The sequence below is a fragment of the Hyla sarda genome, chromosome 1, assembly GCF_029499605.1.
Source record: "Hyla sarda isolate aHylSar1 chromosome 1, aHylSar1.hap1, whole genome shotgun sequence".
NCBI lineage: Eukaryota > Metazoa > Chordata > Amphibia > Anura > Hylidae > Hyla > Hyla sarda.
The window spans coordinates 333056808-333077720 of record NC_079189.1 but is presented as its reverse complement, the minus strand read 5'-3'; the positions used below and the strand labels follow the sequence as shown (position 1 = coordinate 333077720).

Sequence of the window (20913 nt, the reverse complement as noted above, 5' to 3'; positions counted from 1 at the left end):
TCGGATATTTACGCACGCGGCGATACCACATATGTTTATTTTTATTTTTATTTACACTGTTTTATTTTATTTATGGGAAAAGGGGGGTGATTCAAACTTTTATTAGGGAAGGGGTTAAATGACCTTTATTAACACTTTTTTTCACTTTATTTTTGCAGTGTTATTGCACACACTGATCTTTTACACAGATCACTGGCGTGTATTAACACGCCTGTGATCAGTGTTATCGGCGCTTGACTGCTCCTGCCTGGATCTCAGGCACGGAGCAGTCATTCGTCGATCGGACACAGAGGAGGCAGGTAAGGGCCCTTCCAGCGTCCTGTAATCTGTTCGGGACACCGCGATTTCACCGCGGCAGTCCCGAACAGCCCGACTGAGCAGCCGGGTTACTTTCACTTCAGACGCAACGGTCAGCTTTGATCACCGCGTCTAAAGGGTTAATACAGGCCATCACGAGATCGGTGATGTCCTGTATTAGCCGCGGGTCCCGGCCATTGATAGTCGCCGGGACCGACCCGATATGATGCGGGGACACCGCGTGACCCCGCAGCATATCGCGGGAGCCGGCGGAGGACGTAAATATACGTCCTTCTTCGTTAAGGGGTTAAAGGAGTATTCAAGGAAAAAACTTTTTTTTATATATGAACTGGCTCCAGAAAGTTAAACAGATTTGTAAATTACTTCTATTAAAAAATCTTAATCCTTTCAGTACTTATGAGCTTCTGAAGTTAAGGTTGTTCTTTTCTGTCTAAGTGCTCTCTGATGACACGTGTCTCGGGAAATGCCCAGTTTAGAAGCAAATACCCATAGCAAACCTCTTCTAAACTGTGCGTTTCCCGAGACACGTGTCATCAGAGAGCACTTAGACAGAAAAGAACAACCTTAACTTCAGAAGCTCATAAGTACTGAAAGGATTAAGATTTTTTAATAGAAGCAATTTACAAATCTGTTTAACTTTCTGGAGCCAGTTGATATATAAAAAAAAGTTTTTTCCTGGATAACCCCTTTAAGATTAGATAACTCATTTTAAATCTGAAAGAGCAGAAAAGGCTAAATTTACAGTGGGGCATGGATAGGGGATAAGATGTCTTAGCACCGGAGTACTCCTTTAAGGTCAAAATGGGCTTGGTGCTTAAAGGGGTTAAAATTGTTTTTTATAAAAACACATGGTGTGGTATGTACTTACATAGTCCCCTTGGCTTGTTTTCCACATGATTCACTGTTCCCCAATGCACGGTCCTCCTAAGCTCACTGATTTATTTTCTCTCAGCTCCTTCCTCCTGCACACCCTATTAAAACTACATTTCCAACAGTTTTTACTGCAGAGACTATTAAATATGGGTAGTGGCTTGCCGGCATTATGTCAGAAAGAGGCATGGCTTGATGAGCTGTAATAAAGAGGATGGTGTCTTAGTTGGACAATGTTAGACAGGGGGCGTGGCTTGTTGGTATGACGTCAGAAAGAGGCATAGAGGAGAGGCTTAGAAGGTCGACGGAGCTGAAAACCAGTACAAAGTGTCCCATGATCTCTGTCTCAGTTGGGATGGGGAGAGGGGGGAGAGGAGACGGAGTGGACAGGGGATGGCAGGTTTTTCTTCACTTCCTGTCTGTCCCAGCATATTTCTACTGGAAGAATGGTCCCGTACGGGTAATAAGTGTATATTACAATACAGTTGGTCTGGCCATGAGGAGATAAAATGAGGAGATAAAATCTGGAGTACCACTTTAATGTGTCAATGGAAATAGTCTGTCCTGTCTGTGTCAGCTGACTTCCATACACTGATCATCTGCAGTTATACAACTGATCACACCGACTGTTTCTGACTGCAGATTGTCTAGTGTCCTGTGTGATACTGATACTGCCCTCTCCTGTGTGTAAGAGCAAAGAGGGAGAAAAAGAATCCGGTGTGATACAGCTCCTTCTGTATCACATACAATATGATACTATGATATATAAAGTGAGTGAGTAGAAGGAAGATCTATGTAACGTACTGCATGTAGATATAACAAATGCAGTAATGAGACTCCAACCTCCCTTTTTGCAAATCCAGAGGCATGTGAAATGTATGCAGAATAGAAAATCTTCTCAGAGAAGAGCAGTAATCAAGATGGCAAACAATGTTATTAATCCTAAAACAGCCAGAACCATCAGTGCTAGGACCAGGCATACATTGCTGGTCCCCATAGCCAGCAATGCATTTCTCTCAATATTCTAACAAATGAATGAACATGTACACGTTCATTATTTTTGCAGCTGAATTCCAGCAGTGTAGTATGAACTCTGCTTGTAGGAGATTCCCAATGACATCAATGGGACTCTGCTGCACTGGAATTTCCTAGCAAACCCTCATAGTTCTCAGGTGGTAAGCCAGTCTTTATACATGACGCTCATTGTGTATTATTACAATTCAATTAGGTCTCCTATATTATTGAGTAAAAAGTTTGCACACTTGTAAAAAAAAAAAATAGAAATAAAATAAAATCTGTTTTTGTTTCTTTAAAAAGGACAAAAAAGCTAGGCAACAATATTTTTATAGCAATTTTACACACAAAAATAAAAGGGAACAATAAGTTAATAATGCCTCATCTTGTTAACCATATTTCATATCTAAAGGCATACTCCACTTTTAAACGTTTTTTAACTTTGCAAACATATATTGTTTTGCAATATAATATTTCTATTGTGCTTTTCTCTGCTAGGAATCCATGCGCTTGGGCTACAGGCTATTTTTATTATAGTTGATTTCTATAGACAAATTCTGTATTGTATAGTGCATTGTGGGAGCTCTGAGTGTGAGGTCAAAGGTCTGCCATTACTGTATAGCAAATATGTTGTTTCCAAGGATAACCAGCAGATTTTTGTGGCACGGGTAAGCATATGAAATTAATAAATGTCATGAAAGAACAGTTTCTTTGAAAGGGGGATTATGTAAAAAAAAATTAACATTATGTACAGTCAGGTCCATAAATATTGGAACATCGACACAATTCTAACATTTTTGGCTCTATACACCACCACAATAGATTTGAAATGAAACGAACAAGATGTGCTTTAACTGCAGATTGTCAGCTTTAATTTGAGGGTATTTACATCCAAATCAGGTGAACGGTGTACGAATTACAACAGTTAACATATGCAAAGGGACCAAAAGTAATGGGGCAATTGGCTTCTTAGCTGTTCCATGGCCAGGTGTGTGTTATTCCCTCATTATCCCAATTACAATTAGCAGATAAAAGGTCCAGAGTTCATTTCAAGTGTGCTATTTGCATTTGGAATCTGTTGCTGTCAACTCTCAAGAGTTTATGGGTTACATTATATTGCATTCATGGCTGGCATTCTTCACCGTGTTTTTATACGCCCATATAGTGCCATGTTTTTGTACGGTACGTTTCATACGTTGCCATGCCCTTCATAAATTGCCATGCCTATCACACATTGCCATGCCCTTCATACATTTCCATTCCCTTCATACATTTCCATGCCTTTCATACGTTTCCATGCCTTTCATACGTTGCCATGCCTTTCATACGTTGCCATGCCTTTCATACATTGGCATGTTTTTTACCATGTCTTTTCATACCTTTCCAACACCAGATATACGAGACCACATCATTTATAGATTACTGTGTAATGAATATGTTGTAATGCCCTGCACCCTTTACGTAGTATAAGTCACAATAGCGGGTATTCAGGCTTGGTTTGCCTTGTTGTGAGTTCCTTGCATGTGTTATTCTGTGTTATATAGGTATATATTTTATGAGTATTTCTGTATCATGGATTTATGCGTATGTTTCCATAAGTGTAGTAGTATAGTTGTTTGTGTTTCTATAGTGGGCACACATGTTTGGTTTCATGTCTGGTGTATATGCCAGGCATCCTGCGCTATAGCAATTCTCACTACATACATTTCTCATACATACATTTATTATAGTCGATATACCAATATTACATTACTACAGCTAGTTTCCATGCACTTGTTACTATAGCATATACATGTTGCCATATCACATGCGCTTGGTATGCAGCATCTAAACATATATACTTAGTGCTAACATACATATATTATGTGTACGTCACTAACTCTGGTAGAGGTCGGGTAAGGTTTTATACTTTGCTTCTTGTTATACATATATGCACAAAGAGTCTAGTCGGCATACACTCAGTGCTGCATATCAATGATGTTGTTGTTAACAATACGTACAGGTTAGCACTTTCAAGTTTCACATATTTAGAGTGTGCTAAGTAATGGGCTTCCACTTTACGGTCACGCTTCCTCTTGTATTCAGTGCTGGTTGTTTTCGTAGGCGGCTATGATTTTAGTTCTATTGTGTTATCATGTGTGTAGATTTGCTATGTTTAGGGTCATTCATGTTTCAGGTTGCCCCGATAGTATGTCTGCCAATTTTCTCATGTACTAAGGTTGGGTTTTAGGCACGCTTGTAGATCTGTCACACTATTCAGGCAGTCATTACATTCAGTATGATTATTTTGTTAATTCGTCTTCTTGTTTGCCTGTTACAATAGATTTGCTGTCATGTTTTCACCTAGGTATAGCAACTAGGTCTAGTACATCTTAAGGCTATAATATGTTTATCACTGTTTCTCATGTGCACTGGCTGCTACGTTAGCTTCATTTTAACGGTTCTCATGTTCTTGGTACAGTCAAGCCTAGACTATCATGATAGCTTTGTGTCTGTTAAGGTATCTTAGTCTAAGTTCAAGCTGTCACGGTTTGTTTCACTATTATGCTGCATGCTTAGGATGCATGCTACTGCGTTACTCATAATTCATCAAGTACATGCCACCAATTCACACATAAACTGTGTAGGTACCTGTGTGAGTGCAGGTATGTGGGTATTCACTGTACTTTTCAGGTTTGATACACTAAGGCCTCGCTCATTTTCTAAACTTTCTTTATAGCATCATTACTTTCTTCTCACATTCAGGTGCACTGGCTTAGGCTGTCCATGTTAGCACTACCCGACATAAGTTTACCATGTTTTTTAGCGGATGTTTTAGCAATTCTGTTGTGTTTATGTTTTTAGGTCGATTATGTTTAGGCTGTTGCATATGGTGGTTGGTCCGGTACTCAAGGCTTGTGGTCTTTAGGCTGTCATAATTGCTTTTGGTTAGGTCTTGTCTTCACTTGACTAGATTGTCAGGGATGTCATTACTGTTACGTGTCTCATTTGTTCAGGTCTGTTTCGCCTGCAGGCACAATGTTTTTGTGAAGACCTGTCAAGTACACTGAGGCAATAGTTTTTCCAAAGACCTGTTATGTCATCAGGCACGATGATCACGCAATGTCCTGTTGCAACTACAGGCACAATGGTTAAATAATATCCTGTCACGAATAAAGGCATGATGGTTATGCATTGTCCGGTCACGACTACAGGCACAATGGTAAGTAGTGCCCTGTCATGACTACAGGCATGATGCTTACGCAGTGTCCTGTTATGACTACAGGCACAATGGTTATGCAATGTCCTGTTATGACTACAGGCATGATGGTTACACAATGTCTTGTCACGACTACAGGCACTATGGTTACGCAATGTCCTGTCACGACTACAGGCATGATGATAAGTAATGCTCTATCACGACTCCAGGCATGATGCTTACACAGTGTCCTGTTATGACTACAGGCACGATGGTTACACAATGTCCTGTCACAACTACAGGCACTATGGATATGTAATGTCCTGTCACAGGCACCATGGTACTCAATATCCTGTCACAGGCACCATGGTAACTAATGCCCTGTCATGACTACAGGAACGATGATTACACATAGTCATGTCACAACTATAGACACTGTGGTTACGTTAAGATTTTCAATTCCACAGGCTCGATGGTTATGCAAAGATATGTCATGTATACAACTACCATTGGTGATGTTGAGTTCGGTTAAGTATAAAGGTAGTCGGGCTAGATTGCTTCAGAATTTGATTGTGGTTCATCAAGTAGTGTGAGTATTAATTTCTTCCAGGGTATACTGAGGTTAATTGAGAGTGTATCTGTTTAACACATTCATTCTGTCATTGTTATCACTTGTAGTATGTCAGGATGTTACCACAGGTCAATTTAAGCTTTCATGTCACCTACCTGCTCTGTTATATTTTGCCACTTAGATTTTAGGCTATTTGAGGTGCAACAGGCGTTCACTTTAGAGAAGGTATTCGGATTATCCTCGTTCAACATAATGTCATACAGCATGTAAGGAGCAGGTATGGGTAAGTAAGTAGCTTGTCATGTATGAGGCTTACCACGTGCGTACTTCATACACAATATAAACCGTGGTCACTGCTTTCCAAGTACTTATTCATGTTGTTATGATTAGCATATTGTACTATGTCACTGTCCATGTATGGTAGTCTTCAGTGGTCATATGATTACTCAAAGATCCTCATGGTACAGATATTACATTTTCGTGTATCTTTAATTACCCTACCGGTTTGATTTTTGCCCACTCAATAGGCGTACTTTCATTCGGCGGCTAAGGCACAATTAAAGCCGCTTATTGTATATATAAGGTAAGTCTTACTCAGTCATCATGCTTGGTCAACCTCAAGTCATGATTTATGCAGCATTGTAGTATCAAGGTAGTTAGGCTCAAGGCTTTCTGATAGTTGCCCTGACCACAAGTGTTAGGAAAGATTTGCAGTATTTGTGGGAGGGGCAACTCATTCACACCACAGTCACAGACAGCAGTCAACGTCATCCTCAATGATGTCTAATGTGCCACTGGTGTGTTAGGCTTCACACCTGTTGTAGGAGGGGCTACTGTCTCTACTTAAAGCACTAAAGGTCATCTCCTATACTGACGTCATCACGGCTTGCTCCACCCGACCCACCCCTTTTTTATTTATTCTTTCATACTTACCTTTTTACAGGGTATGCCCACTCTATAGGCGTACTTTCATTCGGTGGCTAGGGCACAATTCAGGCAGCTTTGTGTATATATAAGGTAAGTCTTACTCGGTCATCACGCTTAGTCAACCTCAGGTCATGATTTATGCTGCATTATAGTATCAAGGTAGTTAGGCTCGAGGCTGTTAGTTGCCCTGACCACAAATATATATATATATATATATATATATATATATATATATACACACACACACACACACACGTTTTAAAATTGCCCCCCCCCCCCACACTTTTGTCACTGGCCCCCCATGCCCCCCCTAAATATGAATGCTGGAGACGCCACTGAAACCATTAGCAGGATATCAATCCTTTCACGCCCCATGGCCACCATTTCTTAAATTATTTTTAAGATTAATATATTCTGAGATATGTGATGTCAGATTACAAACCTTTTACAGGAACATGATCTTCTGACACTCTGACTCTACATGAATGCCCTGTGTTTGTCTATGTGTCTCACCCAGTTATTGTTCTGTAAAAGCCCTTTCAGTGATGGGATATAGTCCTGAGAAGCGTGAGGCAGATATCACAATCTGGCTTAGTGCTTAGTCTGTCTGATTGCAGGAGAAGAGCTACATTATAATCTATGTCGCCCATCTCCTGTATCGATCACCACAGAGTAAAGTGCGCTACGACTACGGTAGGTGCGTGTCACCCGACTATATCTGGGTCTTCGCACTGAGATCCCTACCAATCCAAACCTTCTGTGCAGCATGCCAAAAGTTTAATTAAATTACAGTAACTCTTTAAGAAAACAGAGGAAAGTGTCCTGTGCAGTTCTTCAGATTAAAAGCTTCTCTTTATTTGAGCCAGAGATATACCGAACATGAAGATACAGGTGAATTGTTTCAGTCAGAATATCTTCACGTTCTGTATATGTCTGATTGACTCAAATAAAAGGAAGCTTTTAATCTGAAAAACTGCACAGGACATTTTCCTCAGTTTTCCATATTCCATCCGTTGAATGTCCACACCGGTACGTGATGCAGCTGGGCGCATGTGAGGGTGAACTGATTGAACTGTGTGTATTTAGTAATTAACAATTTAAAAAAAGCACTCCTACCAAAAGGTTTATTATCTGGCCAATACTAAATAACATTAGCATTTATTCTTTTTATCTTTTTACTGGTGTTATTGCAGAGATGTCTAATTCGTTCCAGTGTCTGGTAATACCGTGTGATAGGTAAAAACACCACAAAACAAGTCATATGTGTGCACATGAGGTCAGTTTCTCTATTCTGCAATAAGGGTATCGGTAAAAAAAACACTAACAATTTAATATACATAATGTAGTGCTGTAACGGTCTGCAGGATACAACTTTTAGTGAAAGTTTTTCTTAACCAATAGAAAATAGCCCAAGGACCTAAATATGTCTTAATTTCGTAAGAAGGTGTACAACTACTACAGTTTTTAGTGCCCCAAATATATATATATGTATATGTATATATATATATATATATATATATATATATATATATATATATATATATATATATATACACACACACATACAGTCATGGCCGTAAATGTTGGCACCCCTGAATTTTTTTTAGAAAATGAAGTATTTCTCACAGAAAAGGATTGCAGTAAAACATGTTTTGCTATACACATGTTTATTCCCTTTGTGTGTATTGGAACTAAAGCAAAAAAAGGAGGAAAAAGAAGCACATTGGACATAATGTCACACCAAACTCCAAAAATGGGCTGGACAAAATTATTGGCACCATTAACTTAATATTTGGTTGCACACCCTTTGGAAAAAATTACTGAAATCAGTCACTTCCTATAACCATCAATAAGCTTCTTACACCTCTCAGCCAGAATGTTGGACCACTCTTCCTTTGCAAACTGCTCCAGGTCTCTCTTATTGGAAGGGCGCCTTTTCCCAACAGCAATTTTAAGATCTCTCCATAGGTGTTCAATGGGATTTAGATCTGGACTCATTGTTGGCCACTTCAGAACTTTCCAGCGTTTGTTGCCATCCATTTCTGGGTGCTTTTTGACGAATATTTAGGGTCATTGTCCTGCTGGAAGACCCAAGATCTCGGACGCAACCTCAGCTTTCTGACACTGGGCTGTAAAGTGCGACCCAAAATCTGTTGGTAATCCTCAGATTTCATGATGCCTTGCCCACATTCAAGGCACCTAGTGCCAAAGGCAGCATAACAGCCCCAAGACATCATTGAACCTCCACCACATTTCACTGTAGGTACTGTGTTCTTTTCTTTGTAGGTCTCATAGCTTTTTTGGTAAAGCAGATCATTCTACTGTTTACCGAAAACGGAATATCTTGGTCTCATCTATCCACAAGATGTTTTCCCAGAAGGATTTTGGCTTACTCAAGTTCATTTTGGCAAAATGTAGTCTTGCTTTTTTATGTCTCTGTGTCAGCAGTGGGGTCCTCCTGGGTCTCCTGCCATAGCGATTCATTTCATTTAAATGTCGATAGATTGTTATTGCTGACACTGAGGCTCCCAGAGCCTGCAGGAAACCTTGAATATCTTTGTAACTTGTTTGGGGCTGCTTATTCACCATCCGGACTATCCTGCACTGACACCTTTCATCAATTGTTCTCTTTCTTTTATGCCCAGGGAGATTAGCTACAGTGCCATGGGTTGCAAACTTCTTGATAATGTTGCGCACTGTGGGCAAAGGCAAAACTAGATCTCTAGTAACCTTGAGATTGTTGACATTTTTCCAAAATTTTTGTTTTCAAGTCCCTAGACAGTTCTCTTTTCCTCTTTCTGTTGTCCATGCTTAGTGTGGCACACACAGACACACATTGCAAATACTAAGCGAACTTCTCTCCTTTTTATCTGCTTTCAGGTGCGATTTTTTTATATTGCCCACACCTGTTACTTGCTCCAGGTGAGTTTAAAAGAGAATTACATGCTTGAAACAATCTTATTTATCCACAATTTTGAAAGGGTGCCAATAATTTTATCCAGACCATTTTTGGAGTTTGGAGGGAAATTTTGTCCAATTTGCTTTTTTTCCTCCCTTTTTGGGCTTAGTTACAATACACACAAAGGAAATAAACATGTGTTACTGCAATCCTTTTCTGTGAGAAAAACTTTCTTTTCTTGAAAAATTTCATGGGTGCCCACATTTACGGCCATGACTGTATGTATATAAAACTCAATGTGTGAGTGTGTATATGTAGGCTCCAGCATCACTTTCAAATGGATGGAAATTTTCAATAAAAGTTGGTACATATGTTACTTATCAAAAATCAAAATATAAAATAGTTAAAGGGGTATTCCAGGCAAAAACTTTTTTTTATATATCGACTGGCTCCGGAAAGTTAAACAGATTTGTAAATTACTTCTATAAAAAATCTTAATCCTTCCAATAGTTATTAGCTTCTGAAGTTGAGTTGCTGTTTTCTGTCTAACTGCTTTCTGATGACTCATGTCCCGGGAGCTGTCCAGCTCCTATGGGGATATTCTCCCATCATGCAAGGGATATTCTCCCATCATGCACAGCTCCCGTGACGTGACATCATCATTGAGCAGTTAGACAGAAAACTTCAGAAGCTAATAACTATTGGAAGGATTAAGATTTTTTAATAGAAGAAATTTACAAATCTGTTTAACTTTCCGGAGCCAGTTGATATATATAAAAAAGTTTTTGCCTAGAATACCCCTTTAAATTAACCCTTACCAACCCGCATTTGCGAGGGTCAGGGGTTTGGTTTAGCCCCTTAATGACCATGGACATGTATACACGTCCATGTGCCATTAATCGTACTGGCTGGCCCCCAGCTGATTCTTGTAGCTGAGGGCCCGCGTTAATAGCCGACATACAGCGATCGCAGCGGCCTGTTATTACCCTTTAGATCGCCACTGTCAGAGCTGACAGTGGCATCTAATGGTACCTTTAACTGCTTCCTGGTTGTCCAGTGGGGTGGATCGCCACCCGCAGCATGATTGCAGATGGGCTATCCACTGCTGAGGAAGCCAGAGGGTTGGCTGGGGCTCTGACAATCAGGGCTGCCATCAGAAATTTCGGGGCTCCTTACACAACTCAAGGCCTGGGCCCCCCTGCCCCCACCCAGGGCCCGGGCATTTTTATAATATAATAGCAGCCCATTTTTTTGGTTGGGGTCTGACTGCTGAGACCCCACCGATCACCTTGGTTGAAGTGGTTCTCCAGCTGTTGGAAAGCTAAAACTCCCATCATTCTGGAGAGCCTAAGGCATTATGGGAGTTGTAGTTTTGTAACAGCTGGAGAGACAGATTGGATACAGTTTTACCCATCGTCACTGCAGAACTACAGCTCTGATGGGACAGTCAGGAGAATACACAATCATATCAGTGACCTGAGTGACGTCTTCTGACTGGAGTGATATCTTCTCTGTTATCTTTTCTTCTTCCTCTGGTCCAGAGACCAGGTCTTCCCCCAGCTCAGACCTGGGCATTGTACGGCCCGCGGGCCACATACGGCCCTTTGATTGGCTCCGACCGGCCCGCGCTGAATGTCGGGCCGTACAATGCCCAGGTCTGACACCACCAGCCTGTGACAGGGAGAGCTCCGTGCGATGACAGGAAGAGATTGTACAGTGCTGGGAGGGGGCGTGCACCTCCTGTCTCCTCTTTCCCCCTCCTTCTCTCTGCCGTGCAGTCTTACAGCCCTCCATAGGCAGAGCAGGGAGGGGAGAGGAGGAGAGGCTGTGTATCTTGTCTCCCTCTGCTGCGCAGGGGGGGGTGAGTGTCTGTGTCTGTGTGTGATTATATGTGTCTGTGTATGTGTCTGTGTTTATATGTGTCTGTGTTTATATGTGTCTATGTATATATGTGTATGTGTCTGTGTTTATATGTGTCTGTGTATGTTTCTGTGTCAGTGTGTGTGTGTGTGTGGGGGGGGGGGAGGGGGGAGCTGCCTAATGTGGAGGACAACTAATCTGGGGTACAACTATGCTGCCTTATCTGGGGGGCAACTATGCTGCCTTATCTGGGGGGCAACTATACTAATCTGGGGGACAACTATGCTGCTTTATCTGGGGGACAACTATACTAATTTGGGGGACAACAATGCTGCCTAATCTGGGGGACAACTATGCTGCCTAATCTGGGGGACAACTATGCTGCCTAATCTGGGTGAAAAACTACCCGGCCCTCCACAATATTTTTAGTTTCTCATGTGGCCCCATGGGAAAAATAATTGCCCACCCCTGCCCCAGCTCCATCTTCTCTGCAGAGTCTGATGCCTGCACATCATTGGCTCTTCACTTTGTCAGCAGATTCTCATCCTCTGCATGAAGACAGTAATCATTATAACCTTGTCAGAAAGTGTACCCTTAATAAAATACTGCCCCACACTGTACCCTGAATATAATACTGCCACACACTGTACCCACTAAATATAATCCTGCCACACACTGTAACCTGAATATAATACTGCCACACACTGTAACCTCTGAATAAAATACTGCCACACACTGTACCCACTAAATATAATACTGCCACACACTGTACCCACTAATTATAACACTTCCCCCTCACTGTACCCTGAATACTGCTATACACTGTACCCACTAAATATAATCCTGCCACACACTGTACCCTGAATATAATCCTGCCACACACTGTAACCTGAATATAATCCTGCCATACATTGTACCCACTAAATATAATACTGCCACACACTGTACCCTGAATGTAATCCTTCTCCACACTGTACCTACTAAATATTATACTGCCACACACTGTACCCACTAAATATAATACTGCCATACACTGTGCCCTGAATATAATACTGCTATACATTGTATGCACTATATATAATCCTGCCACACACTGTACCTTGAATATAATACTGCCACACACTGTAACCTGAATATAATACTACCACACACTGTACCCTGAATATAATACTGCCACACACTGTACCCACTAAATATAATCCTGCCACACACTGTACGCTGAATATAATACTACCACACATTGTACCCTAAATATAATACTGCCACACACTGTACCCTGAATATAATACTACAACACACTGTAGCCTAAATATAATACTGCCCCACCCTGTATCCACTGAATATAATACTGCCACACACTGTACCCTGAATATAATACTACCACACACTGTACCCTGAATATAATACTACCACACACTGTAGCCTAAATATAATACTGCCCCACCCTGTATCCACTGAATATAATACTGCCACACACTGTACCCTGAATATAATACTGCCACACACTGTACCCACTGAATATAATACTGCCACACACTGTACCCACTGAATATAATGCTGCAATACACTGTGCCCTGAATATAATCCTGCGACACACTGTACCCTGAATATAATACTGCACCACACTGTACCCTGAATATTATCCGGCCACACACTGTAGCCTGAATATAATACTGCTATACACTGTACCCTGAATATAATACTGCCACCCACTGTACACCTGAATATAATACTGCCACACACTGTACCCTCTGAATATAATACTGCCACAAACTGTACCAACTGAATATAATACTGCCACACACATTCATACACATCATATATACATATACACCCCCTCTTATCCTCTGCGTCCTCATCACCCCCGCCAAACCTCTCATCACTACTATAACCCCCCCACACACCTCTCCTCATCACCCCCATATCCCCCTGCACTCCTCATCACCCCCATATCCCCCTGCACCTCTTATCACCCCCATAACCCCCCTGGCACCTCTCATCATCCCCCCTGCACCTCTCATCCCCCCCTGGACCTCTCATCACCCCCCTGCACCTCTCATCACCACCTTCCTGCACCTCTCATCACCACCTTCCTGCACCTCTCATCACCCCCCTACACCTCTCATCACCCCACTGCACCTCTCATCACCCCTGCCCTGCACCTCTCATCATCACCTTCCTGCACCTCTCATCACCCCCGCCCTGCACCTCTCATCACCCCCCTGCACCTCTCATCACCCCCCTTACACCTCTCATCACCCCCCTTACACCTCTCATCACCCCCGCCCTGCACCTCTCATCACCCCCGCCCTGCACCTCTCATCACCCCCCCCACTGCACCTCTCATCACCCCCCCCCCACTGCACCTCTCATCACCCCCCCCCCACTGCACCTCTCATCACCCCCCCCCCTGGCACCTCTCATCACTCCCCCTGCACCTCTCATCATCCCATCCCCCCCCACCCCCCGCTCGCACATTCTCCTACCCTGTCGGGATCGGTGCAACGACATCAGGCAGTGGAGGCTGCTGCTCCTGTCAGTGAGAATCATCACTTCTGGAGATCGCGTGGCGACGTAAGCAGGGACAGGTCAGGTGATTAGAGTAGACGTGCGTGCCTGCGTGGGGCGCGTCTCTACTCCCATCAGCCCCTGACCTGTCTGGCCCTGCCATGAATCTTAAGGGGCCCGCGCCCTGGATAGAAGTAATAAATGTGAGTAGAATGTGCGGGGCCCCCCGATATATGAGGCCCGTTATAGTCCTGGGGGCACCCAGCGGTCAGTGAGTGACAGTCACAGTCACTCACTAACAAGCCAATAATAAATAAATAAAAAAAGGTCCAGGGATGTCCGGGCCCCTGAAGCTCCGGGCCCCATACAAGTGTATGGGTTGTACCCCCTGATGACGGCCCTGCTGAAAATGATAAAGCCTGGCAGGACCAGGCTTTATCAATAGAGCGCAGAGTACCCCCCTTTTCCTAAATTCCATATAAAAAATATATAAACATAATAAACATAAACATATGTGGTATCACCACGTGTGTAAATGTCCAAATTGTAAAAATATAAGATTAATTAAACCGCACGGTCAATGGCATACATGTAAAAGAATGCAAAAGTCCAAAATTGAATATTTTTAAACACTTTGTATACCCTAAAAAATTTATTAAAAGTGATCAAAAATCATGGTACCGATAAAAACTTCAGATCCCAGTTGATATATAATAAAAAGTTTCCAATACCCCTTTAAATCACTTAATGGTGGATAACCCCCTTTAAAGTCCAATACAGGTCTATGGGAAAAAGTATGCTCCAGCATAACATCCAAATGACATTTCGATGATACTTGGTACACATGTTACTTACATATCAACTAAAAATATAGAATAGTTTAACTAACCCTAATGTCCCATGCAAGTCTATAGAACTTCTGGTACCTTACTTCACAAGCTCTGCATCTCAGGGTGAGTGCATCAGTCCGGCTTGCAAGCCACACCCCTTTCACAAAGCTGCGCCCTTCCACAATAGGATATGAGGATGGGATATAAGGTCTGAATATGAGGATGGGATATGAGGTTGTGATATGATGACATAATATGAAGACCGGTTATGAGGATGGGATATAAGGACGGGATATGAGGTTGGGATATGAGGAAAACATGAGGACGAGATATGAAGACAAGAGCAATGTCCTATGTTGCTTTTCCTCTCCCACAAGGCTCAAATAGGAAAAAACGGGAAACGCCGGGTACTCTGCTAGTATTGAATATATAATAAAGTATAACTAGTCTACAGCAACCACAGGATGCAGTAAGGATTAGGAAATAGAACACATAGGGGGGAATGTGTAATGAGTACGGTCACCAAATTTATCAAGTGCTTGCATGGCATGTGATAAATATGGTGCTAGTAAACATTTTTTGAAATTACATGTTAGTACACCACTTTGTATGGTTCCTTCTCTGTGACATGTTGTGCATGTTGTGCCAAAAACTGTGACTTAAAAAAAATGCTTTCTACAAATAGTTTTGTAAGCCAGGTCAGGGCTGGTGTAGATTTGTGACAAATTGAGGGCTTTGCGACAAATTGTGCACATGATAAATTCCTGATCACTGCAGAAAGTTAACCAGACTATGGCATAGCTTAAAAAAAAAAAACATCTAACACAAAAGTTGCAATGAAATGTCTCTAAACGGCAACAAATTGTGCAACAAATCAACACCACGTAAACATGGCAAAACCAAAGAATAAATCCTCCCCCCATAAAGCTTCCTGTAATATAAATTCAATAAGGATGATATGGGTGTACAAAATAATAAAGTGTCACATATCTAAGAGACAAGTGAGCAAGGCTTGGTATGTGTAATGTCCACAACACATAACATACACAAGTAAGACTGACTTTTTTTTAGTTTTTCTTTTTTCTGTATTGGAACAGGTCCAAGTGCTTTAAATTAGATAGTTAGGAGACATATGCCCCTTCTCTTTATGTAGAAGAACGTCAGCCATATGATTATTCAATGTCAAAGGATTGGAATGCACTGTAAGTGTCCCTCATCTCTCAAAGAGGAAAGTGCAGTCAGTGTGAAAGATACCTATTCAAGCAGGTGACATATGCTATTTACTGATGTAGTTGGGAGATAAGTGGAAATAATAGCAGGGCTGGTGGCTGCTTGTGTATATATGGTCACAGTCCTGTGAAAAGCCAGTTAGGGTCAGATCTACTATGAGATTCCATGCTATGTCTAGCTCTAATGTCCTTTGGCTCATGTATCAATAGTGTTGTGTGCATGACACATTCTTTTTTGTTATGTCGAATGACACTTGGTAAATTAAAAGTACCATGAACCACTTTTAGACAATGGAAGACAATACAGTGACCCCTCGACCTACAATGGCCCCGACATACGATAATTTCAACATGCGATGGCCTCTCAGAGGCCATCGCATGTTGAAGGCAGCATCAACATACGATGCTTTTTAATGTTGGGGCCATCGCATAAACGGCTATCCGGCAGCGCTGAGTGCTTCAGCTGCCGCCGGATAGCCGTTTACAGTGCCCCGTGAGCGCCAGTGATGTCCCTCACCTGTCCTCGGGGCTCCGGCGCGTCCTCTTCGGGATCCCCTCCATCGTCGGCGCTCTCCATCGGCGTCATCACGTCGCCGCGCACGCCGTCACGACATCCAATAGGAGCGGCGTGCGTAGCGACGTGATGGCGGTGACGGAGAGCGCGGATGCCGGGGAAGCAGAGGCTTTGCCAGAGCGTCGGGGACACCTCGGGGACACGGCGACAGCGATAGACAGCGACATCCCGGGCAGCGGTGACGGTCCGGAGCGGCGGGGACAGGTGAGTACAATTTCGTCTAACAGTGGTCTACAACCTGCGGACCTCCAGATGTTGCAAAACTACAACACCTAGCATGCCCGGACAGCCAACGGCTGTCCGGGCATGCTGGGTGTTGTAGTTTTGCAGCATCTTGAGGTCTGCAGGTTGTAGACCACTGTCCTATACTTTACATTGCACGGATCCCTCAACATGCGATGGTTTCAACAAACGATGGTCCGTTTGGAACGGATTACCATCGTATGTTGAGGGACCACTGTACGTCATGTCTAGGCAGTTATATGTGTGGTAGGGATCTAATAGTTGAACCACTTTTAGTACAGGGCAGCTATCAGTAAATACAATGCACACTAGAGCCAGAACCCTTCATGGCATGGTGAGAAAAAGACTGTGTGAAATGCTACCTTGCCTGGAGAGGAATGCATTAGCATACAAAACTATGTCAATTCTGCATGTTAGACTATATTATGGCATTTGCCCTTTATAGATCACTGGAAGGGATTAAGAAGTAAGTACATAATATTTAAGTGTGAATAAAGGCTGTCCCCGAATCTTCGCCTGTAAGATATATGCATGTCATTTAGCTGACACAGTAAGAGGGATGACATCTTGATGTTTGACACTGACATTTACAAAGCCCAGCAGGGGTAATAAATATATATGAAGGGAAATTAAAAATAAGATGTGGCAAAAAACAATGGATTTATGTGTTTTTTTCACGTAACTTTGGCGCAATACTTTTTGCGCCAAAGTTTGGCGCATCTTCTCCACTGTCATTTTTACAACTTTCTCAAAATGACACGGTCCTGTGTGTGATTTTAACTTTAGTCAGTAATTCATCATTTGCGCCAATCGATTTTTGGCGCAATTTTGGCGCAAATCCCGTTTTTTGGGCGCAAATCCCCGCCAAGAAATTTTGCACATGTAAAACACACTTAGCAATGTCAGAAAATGTAAAGGTGTAAAAATACATGAAAAATACTCAATACTATCCTGTGACATAGTTGTCTCTGAGGGACCTTCACCCTCCGTTGAGCCAGCATTGGACATGGCCACACAGGTTCAGGAAAGGTAAGCACTAAAGCAGTGGTCTCCAACCTGCGGACCTCCAGATATTGCAAAACTACAACTCCCAGCATGCCCGGACAGCCAACGGCTGTCCGGGCATGCTGGGAATTGTAGTTTTGCAACATCTGGAGGTCCGCAGGTTGAAGACCACTGCACTAAAGTAACAGAACAAAAAAACTACCCAAGTTGAAAATAAAATCCATTTCACATGGTGGCTATAAAACCCACAAAAGAAAATAACTCCCGTCGCTTGCTGATATACTGCAGGAGGGACTCCGAAATGGCTGCTCTACAGGGTAAAATACGCGTCCTCTGTGGTGGTAAGTTCTGTGTAAAAGGCGCTGTGAACAGCTGATTTCAACATTTGAGCCAAAATTACTAACAACATGCGCCAAATGATAAATTTGGTGCATGTCCACGAAAACCAAAGTGAAAAAAAAAGGGTAAAAAGAAACTGTCAACAGGCAAAATTGATAAATACCCCCCAATATATTTGAATATAATGGCCCAGATTTATCAAACTGTGTGAGAGAAAAAGTGTAGTGACTTTCCCAGAACAACCAATCACAGCTCAGCTAATGAGCTGAGGTAAAGTGAAAGCTGGGCTGTGATTGGCTGCTGTGGAAAAATCTCTCCACTTTTTCTCTCACACAGTTTGATAAATCTGAGCTAATGAATTGCATTAGATGTGCATTCCTGTTTTGTCACTTAGATGAAAACTTATCTATGTCAGGCTGGGTTCACACCACGTGTTGTTAAATATGGTCCCGTATACGGCTGGGAGGAGGGGAGCGGGGCTTAATTGCGGCACCCGCACTCAGCCGTATTCGGGAACCGTATTTAATGCATGTCTATGAGCCGACCGAAGTGAACCACAGCCTCCGGTCGGCTTCGTTTTCGGCCGTATGCGGTTTCTCGACTGTAGGCAAAAACGCGGTCGACCACGGTCGGGAAACCGCATACAGACGAAAACGAAGCCGACCGAAGGCTGCGGCTCACTCCGGTTGGCTCATAGACATGCATTAAATACGGTTCCCGAATACGGCTAAGCGCCGCCCCCCCCCCCTCCTCCTAGCCGTATACGGGAACCGTATTTAACAAAATGTGGTGTGAACCCAGCCTCACATAGATACGTTTTCATCTAAGTGACAAAACAGGAATGCACATCTAATGCAATTCATTATGTTCAAATATAGATGTAGCAGAGCTGAATTTCTCATTGTACAGAATGTTTTTGCACTATGATAATATACTGTCATCTACAGTATACCCGCATTATAAAAAGCTACAGAATGCATAAAACAGAACTCTATGGCAACCCTGAAATGACATGCGTGAGCAAGCCTTGTCAAAGAGTTTTCCATGGGATCCACACATAACAATATACTGTAGCAATGTAGAAATTGTCATTCAACTCCAGTGCTGCATTTTTAGTACACTGCGATGTGTTCTATGAATAGCACAATGATTTGTACCCAGCAGCAAACTCTGCTCTGCTATGACTAACTCAGCAGTGCTGCTTCTGGCCACTCCATACAGTACATGACAAATACAGAAAGGGGTTAAGGAAAGAAGATTTGGCAATGGTCAAAATGTGTTGAATGACTATTAGTAGATCTTCGTGGGTACCAAACAAAAAAGATGAGCTTCATATAAAGGAGCAGAGCACCAGTCAGAGATATAACAAAAACAGACAGGTAAGACAATACACATCATACTCCTTACTTGGCTTGGAGCATACAGCAGTGAAGAGATAATCAAGAAGATAACTGGGGTCATCTTGATCCTGGCATGTGGTCCACCTGGTGATGCCATGCTGACCTATGTTGCATCTTGTTCCCAATGCCCACAAGTATTAGCTCCACGTCCTGTAGCTGAAATGTGCAGTCAAGTAAACATCACAAGTTGTGCCTGTACTTGTAGGTTAGAACAGGTAGACAGCACTACAGCAGCACATTATTCCCTACAAGCTGCTCCTCTCTTCCCGGCTGCTGACAGACTGTTCATTCCTAGTAAAGGGTACGAGGGAGGAGCATTCATTACAACACACACTCTCACACACACTTGCACTTAGCACATATTAAAGCCACAGAGCACCATGTTACATATAACCCATCATGCTGTTCACTTGTTTTGAACTGCAGTACAGTTGTTTGTAAACATAGTGAATAGTAAACAAAGTATCATAATAAATTATCTGTCACATTATCCTGTACATTTGTAATATTTTTGGTTATAAAAAAAAAAAAAAGGAAAGTATCTATTCTGGTGTCCCAAAGAGTTTGCAGGAATTTTACCAGATTAAAAGGGGTACTCCACCCCTAGACATCTTATCCCCTATGCAAAGGATAGGGGATAAGATGTCTGATCGCACTTGCGACTCATATGACGCTGGGGACCCCCACAATATAGCATGCGGCACCCACCTGTTTCTGCTCTGGAAGCGGTGGAGGGTCTGGGTCCCGACCACAGGAACGGAAGTCCATGACGTCATGACTCCGCCCCCGTGTGACGTCAGGCCCCGTCCCCTCAATGCAAGTCTATGGGACGGGGCGTGACGTCACACAGGGGCGGAGTCGTGACGTCACAGACTTCCGCAGAAACAGTTGGGTGCCGCATGCTATATTGCGGGGGTCCCCAGTGGCGGAACCCCCGCAATCAGACTAGTGTTGCTCGCGAATATTCGCAATTCAAATTTTATTCGCGAATATCGCATATTCACGAATTCGCGAATATTCACGAATATAGCACTATATATTTGAAATTACGAATATTCTTTTTTTCTTCACAGTACACATCACAGTGATCACCCCTCTCTGCTTCCAGCTTGTGTGGTCTAAAGAAGGCTCTAATACTACTGTGTGAG

General features: G+C 42.6%; 1 protein-coding gene across 2 annotated transcripts in view; it reads right to left on the bottom strand.

Annotated features, from left to right (window-relative positions):
* The window catches only part of ADAMTSL1 (ADAMTS like 1), a 956942-nt gene extending 936894 nt beyond the window's left edge, over positions 1 to 20048 (bottom strand). For both annotated transcript variants that reach the window (XM_056519753.1, XM_056519743.1), the window contains exon 1: positions 19773 to 20048. In XM_056519753.1, the coding sequence (XP_056375728.1) occupies positions 19773 to 19862 (90 nt within the window). In that variant the 5' untranslated portion in view covers positions 19863 to 20048. The remainder of the gene's footprint in view (positions 1 to 19772) is intronic.
* Between the last annotated feature and the right edge of the window lie 865 nt (positions 20049 to 20913).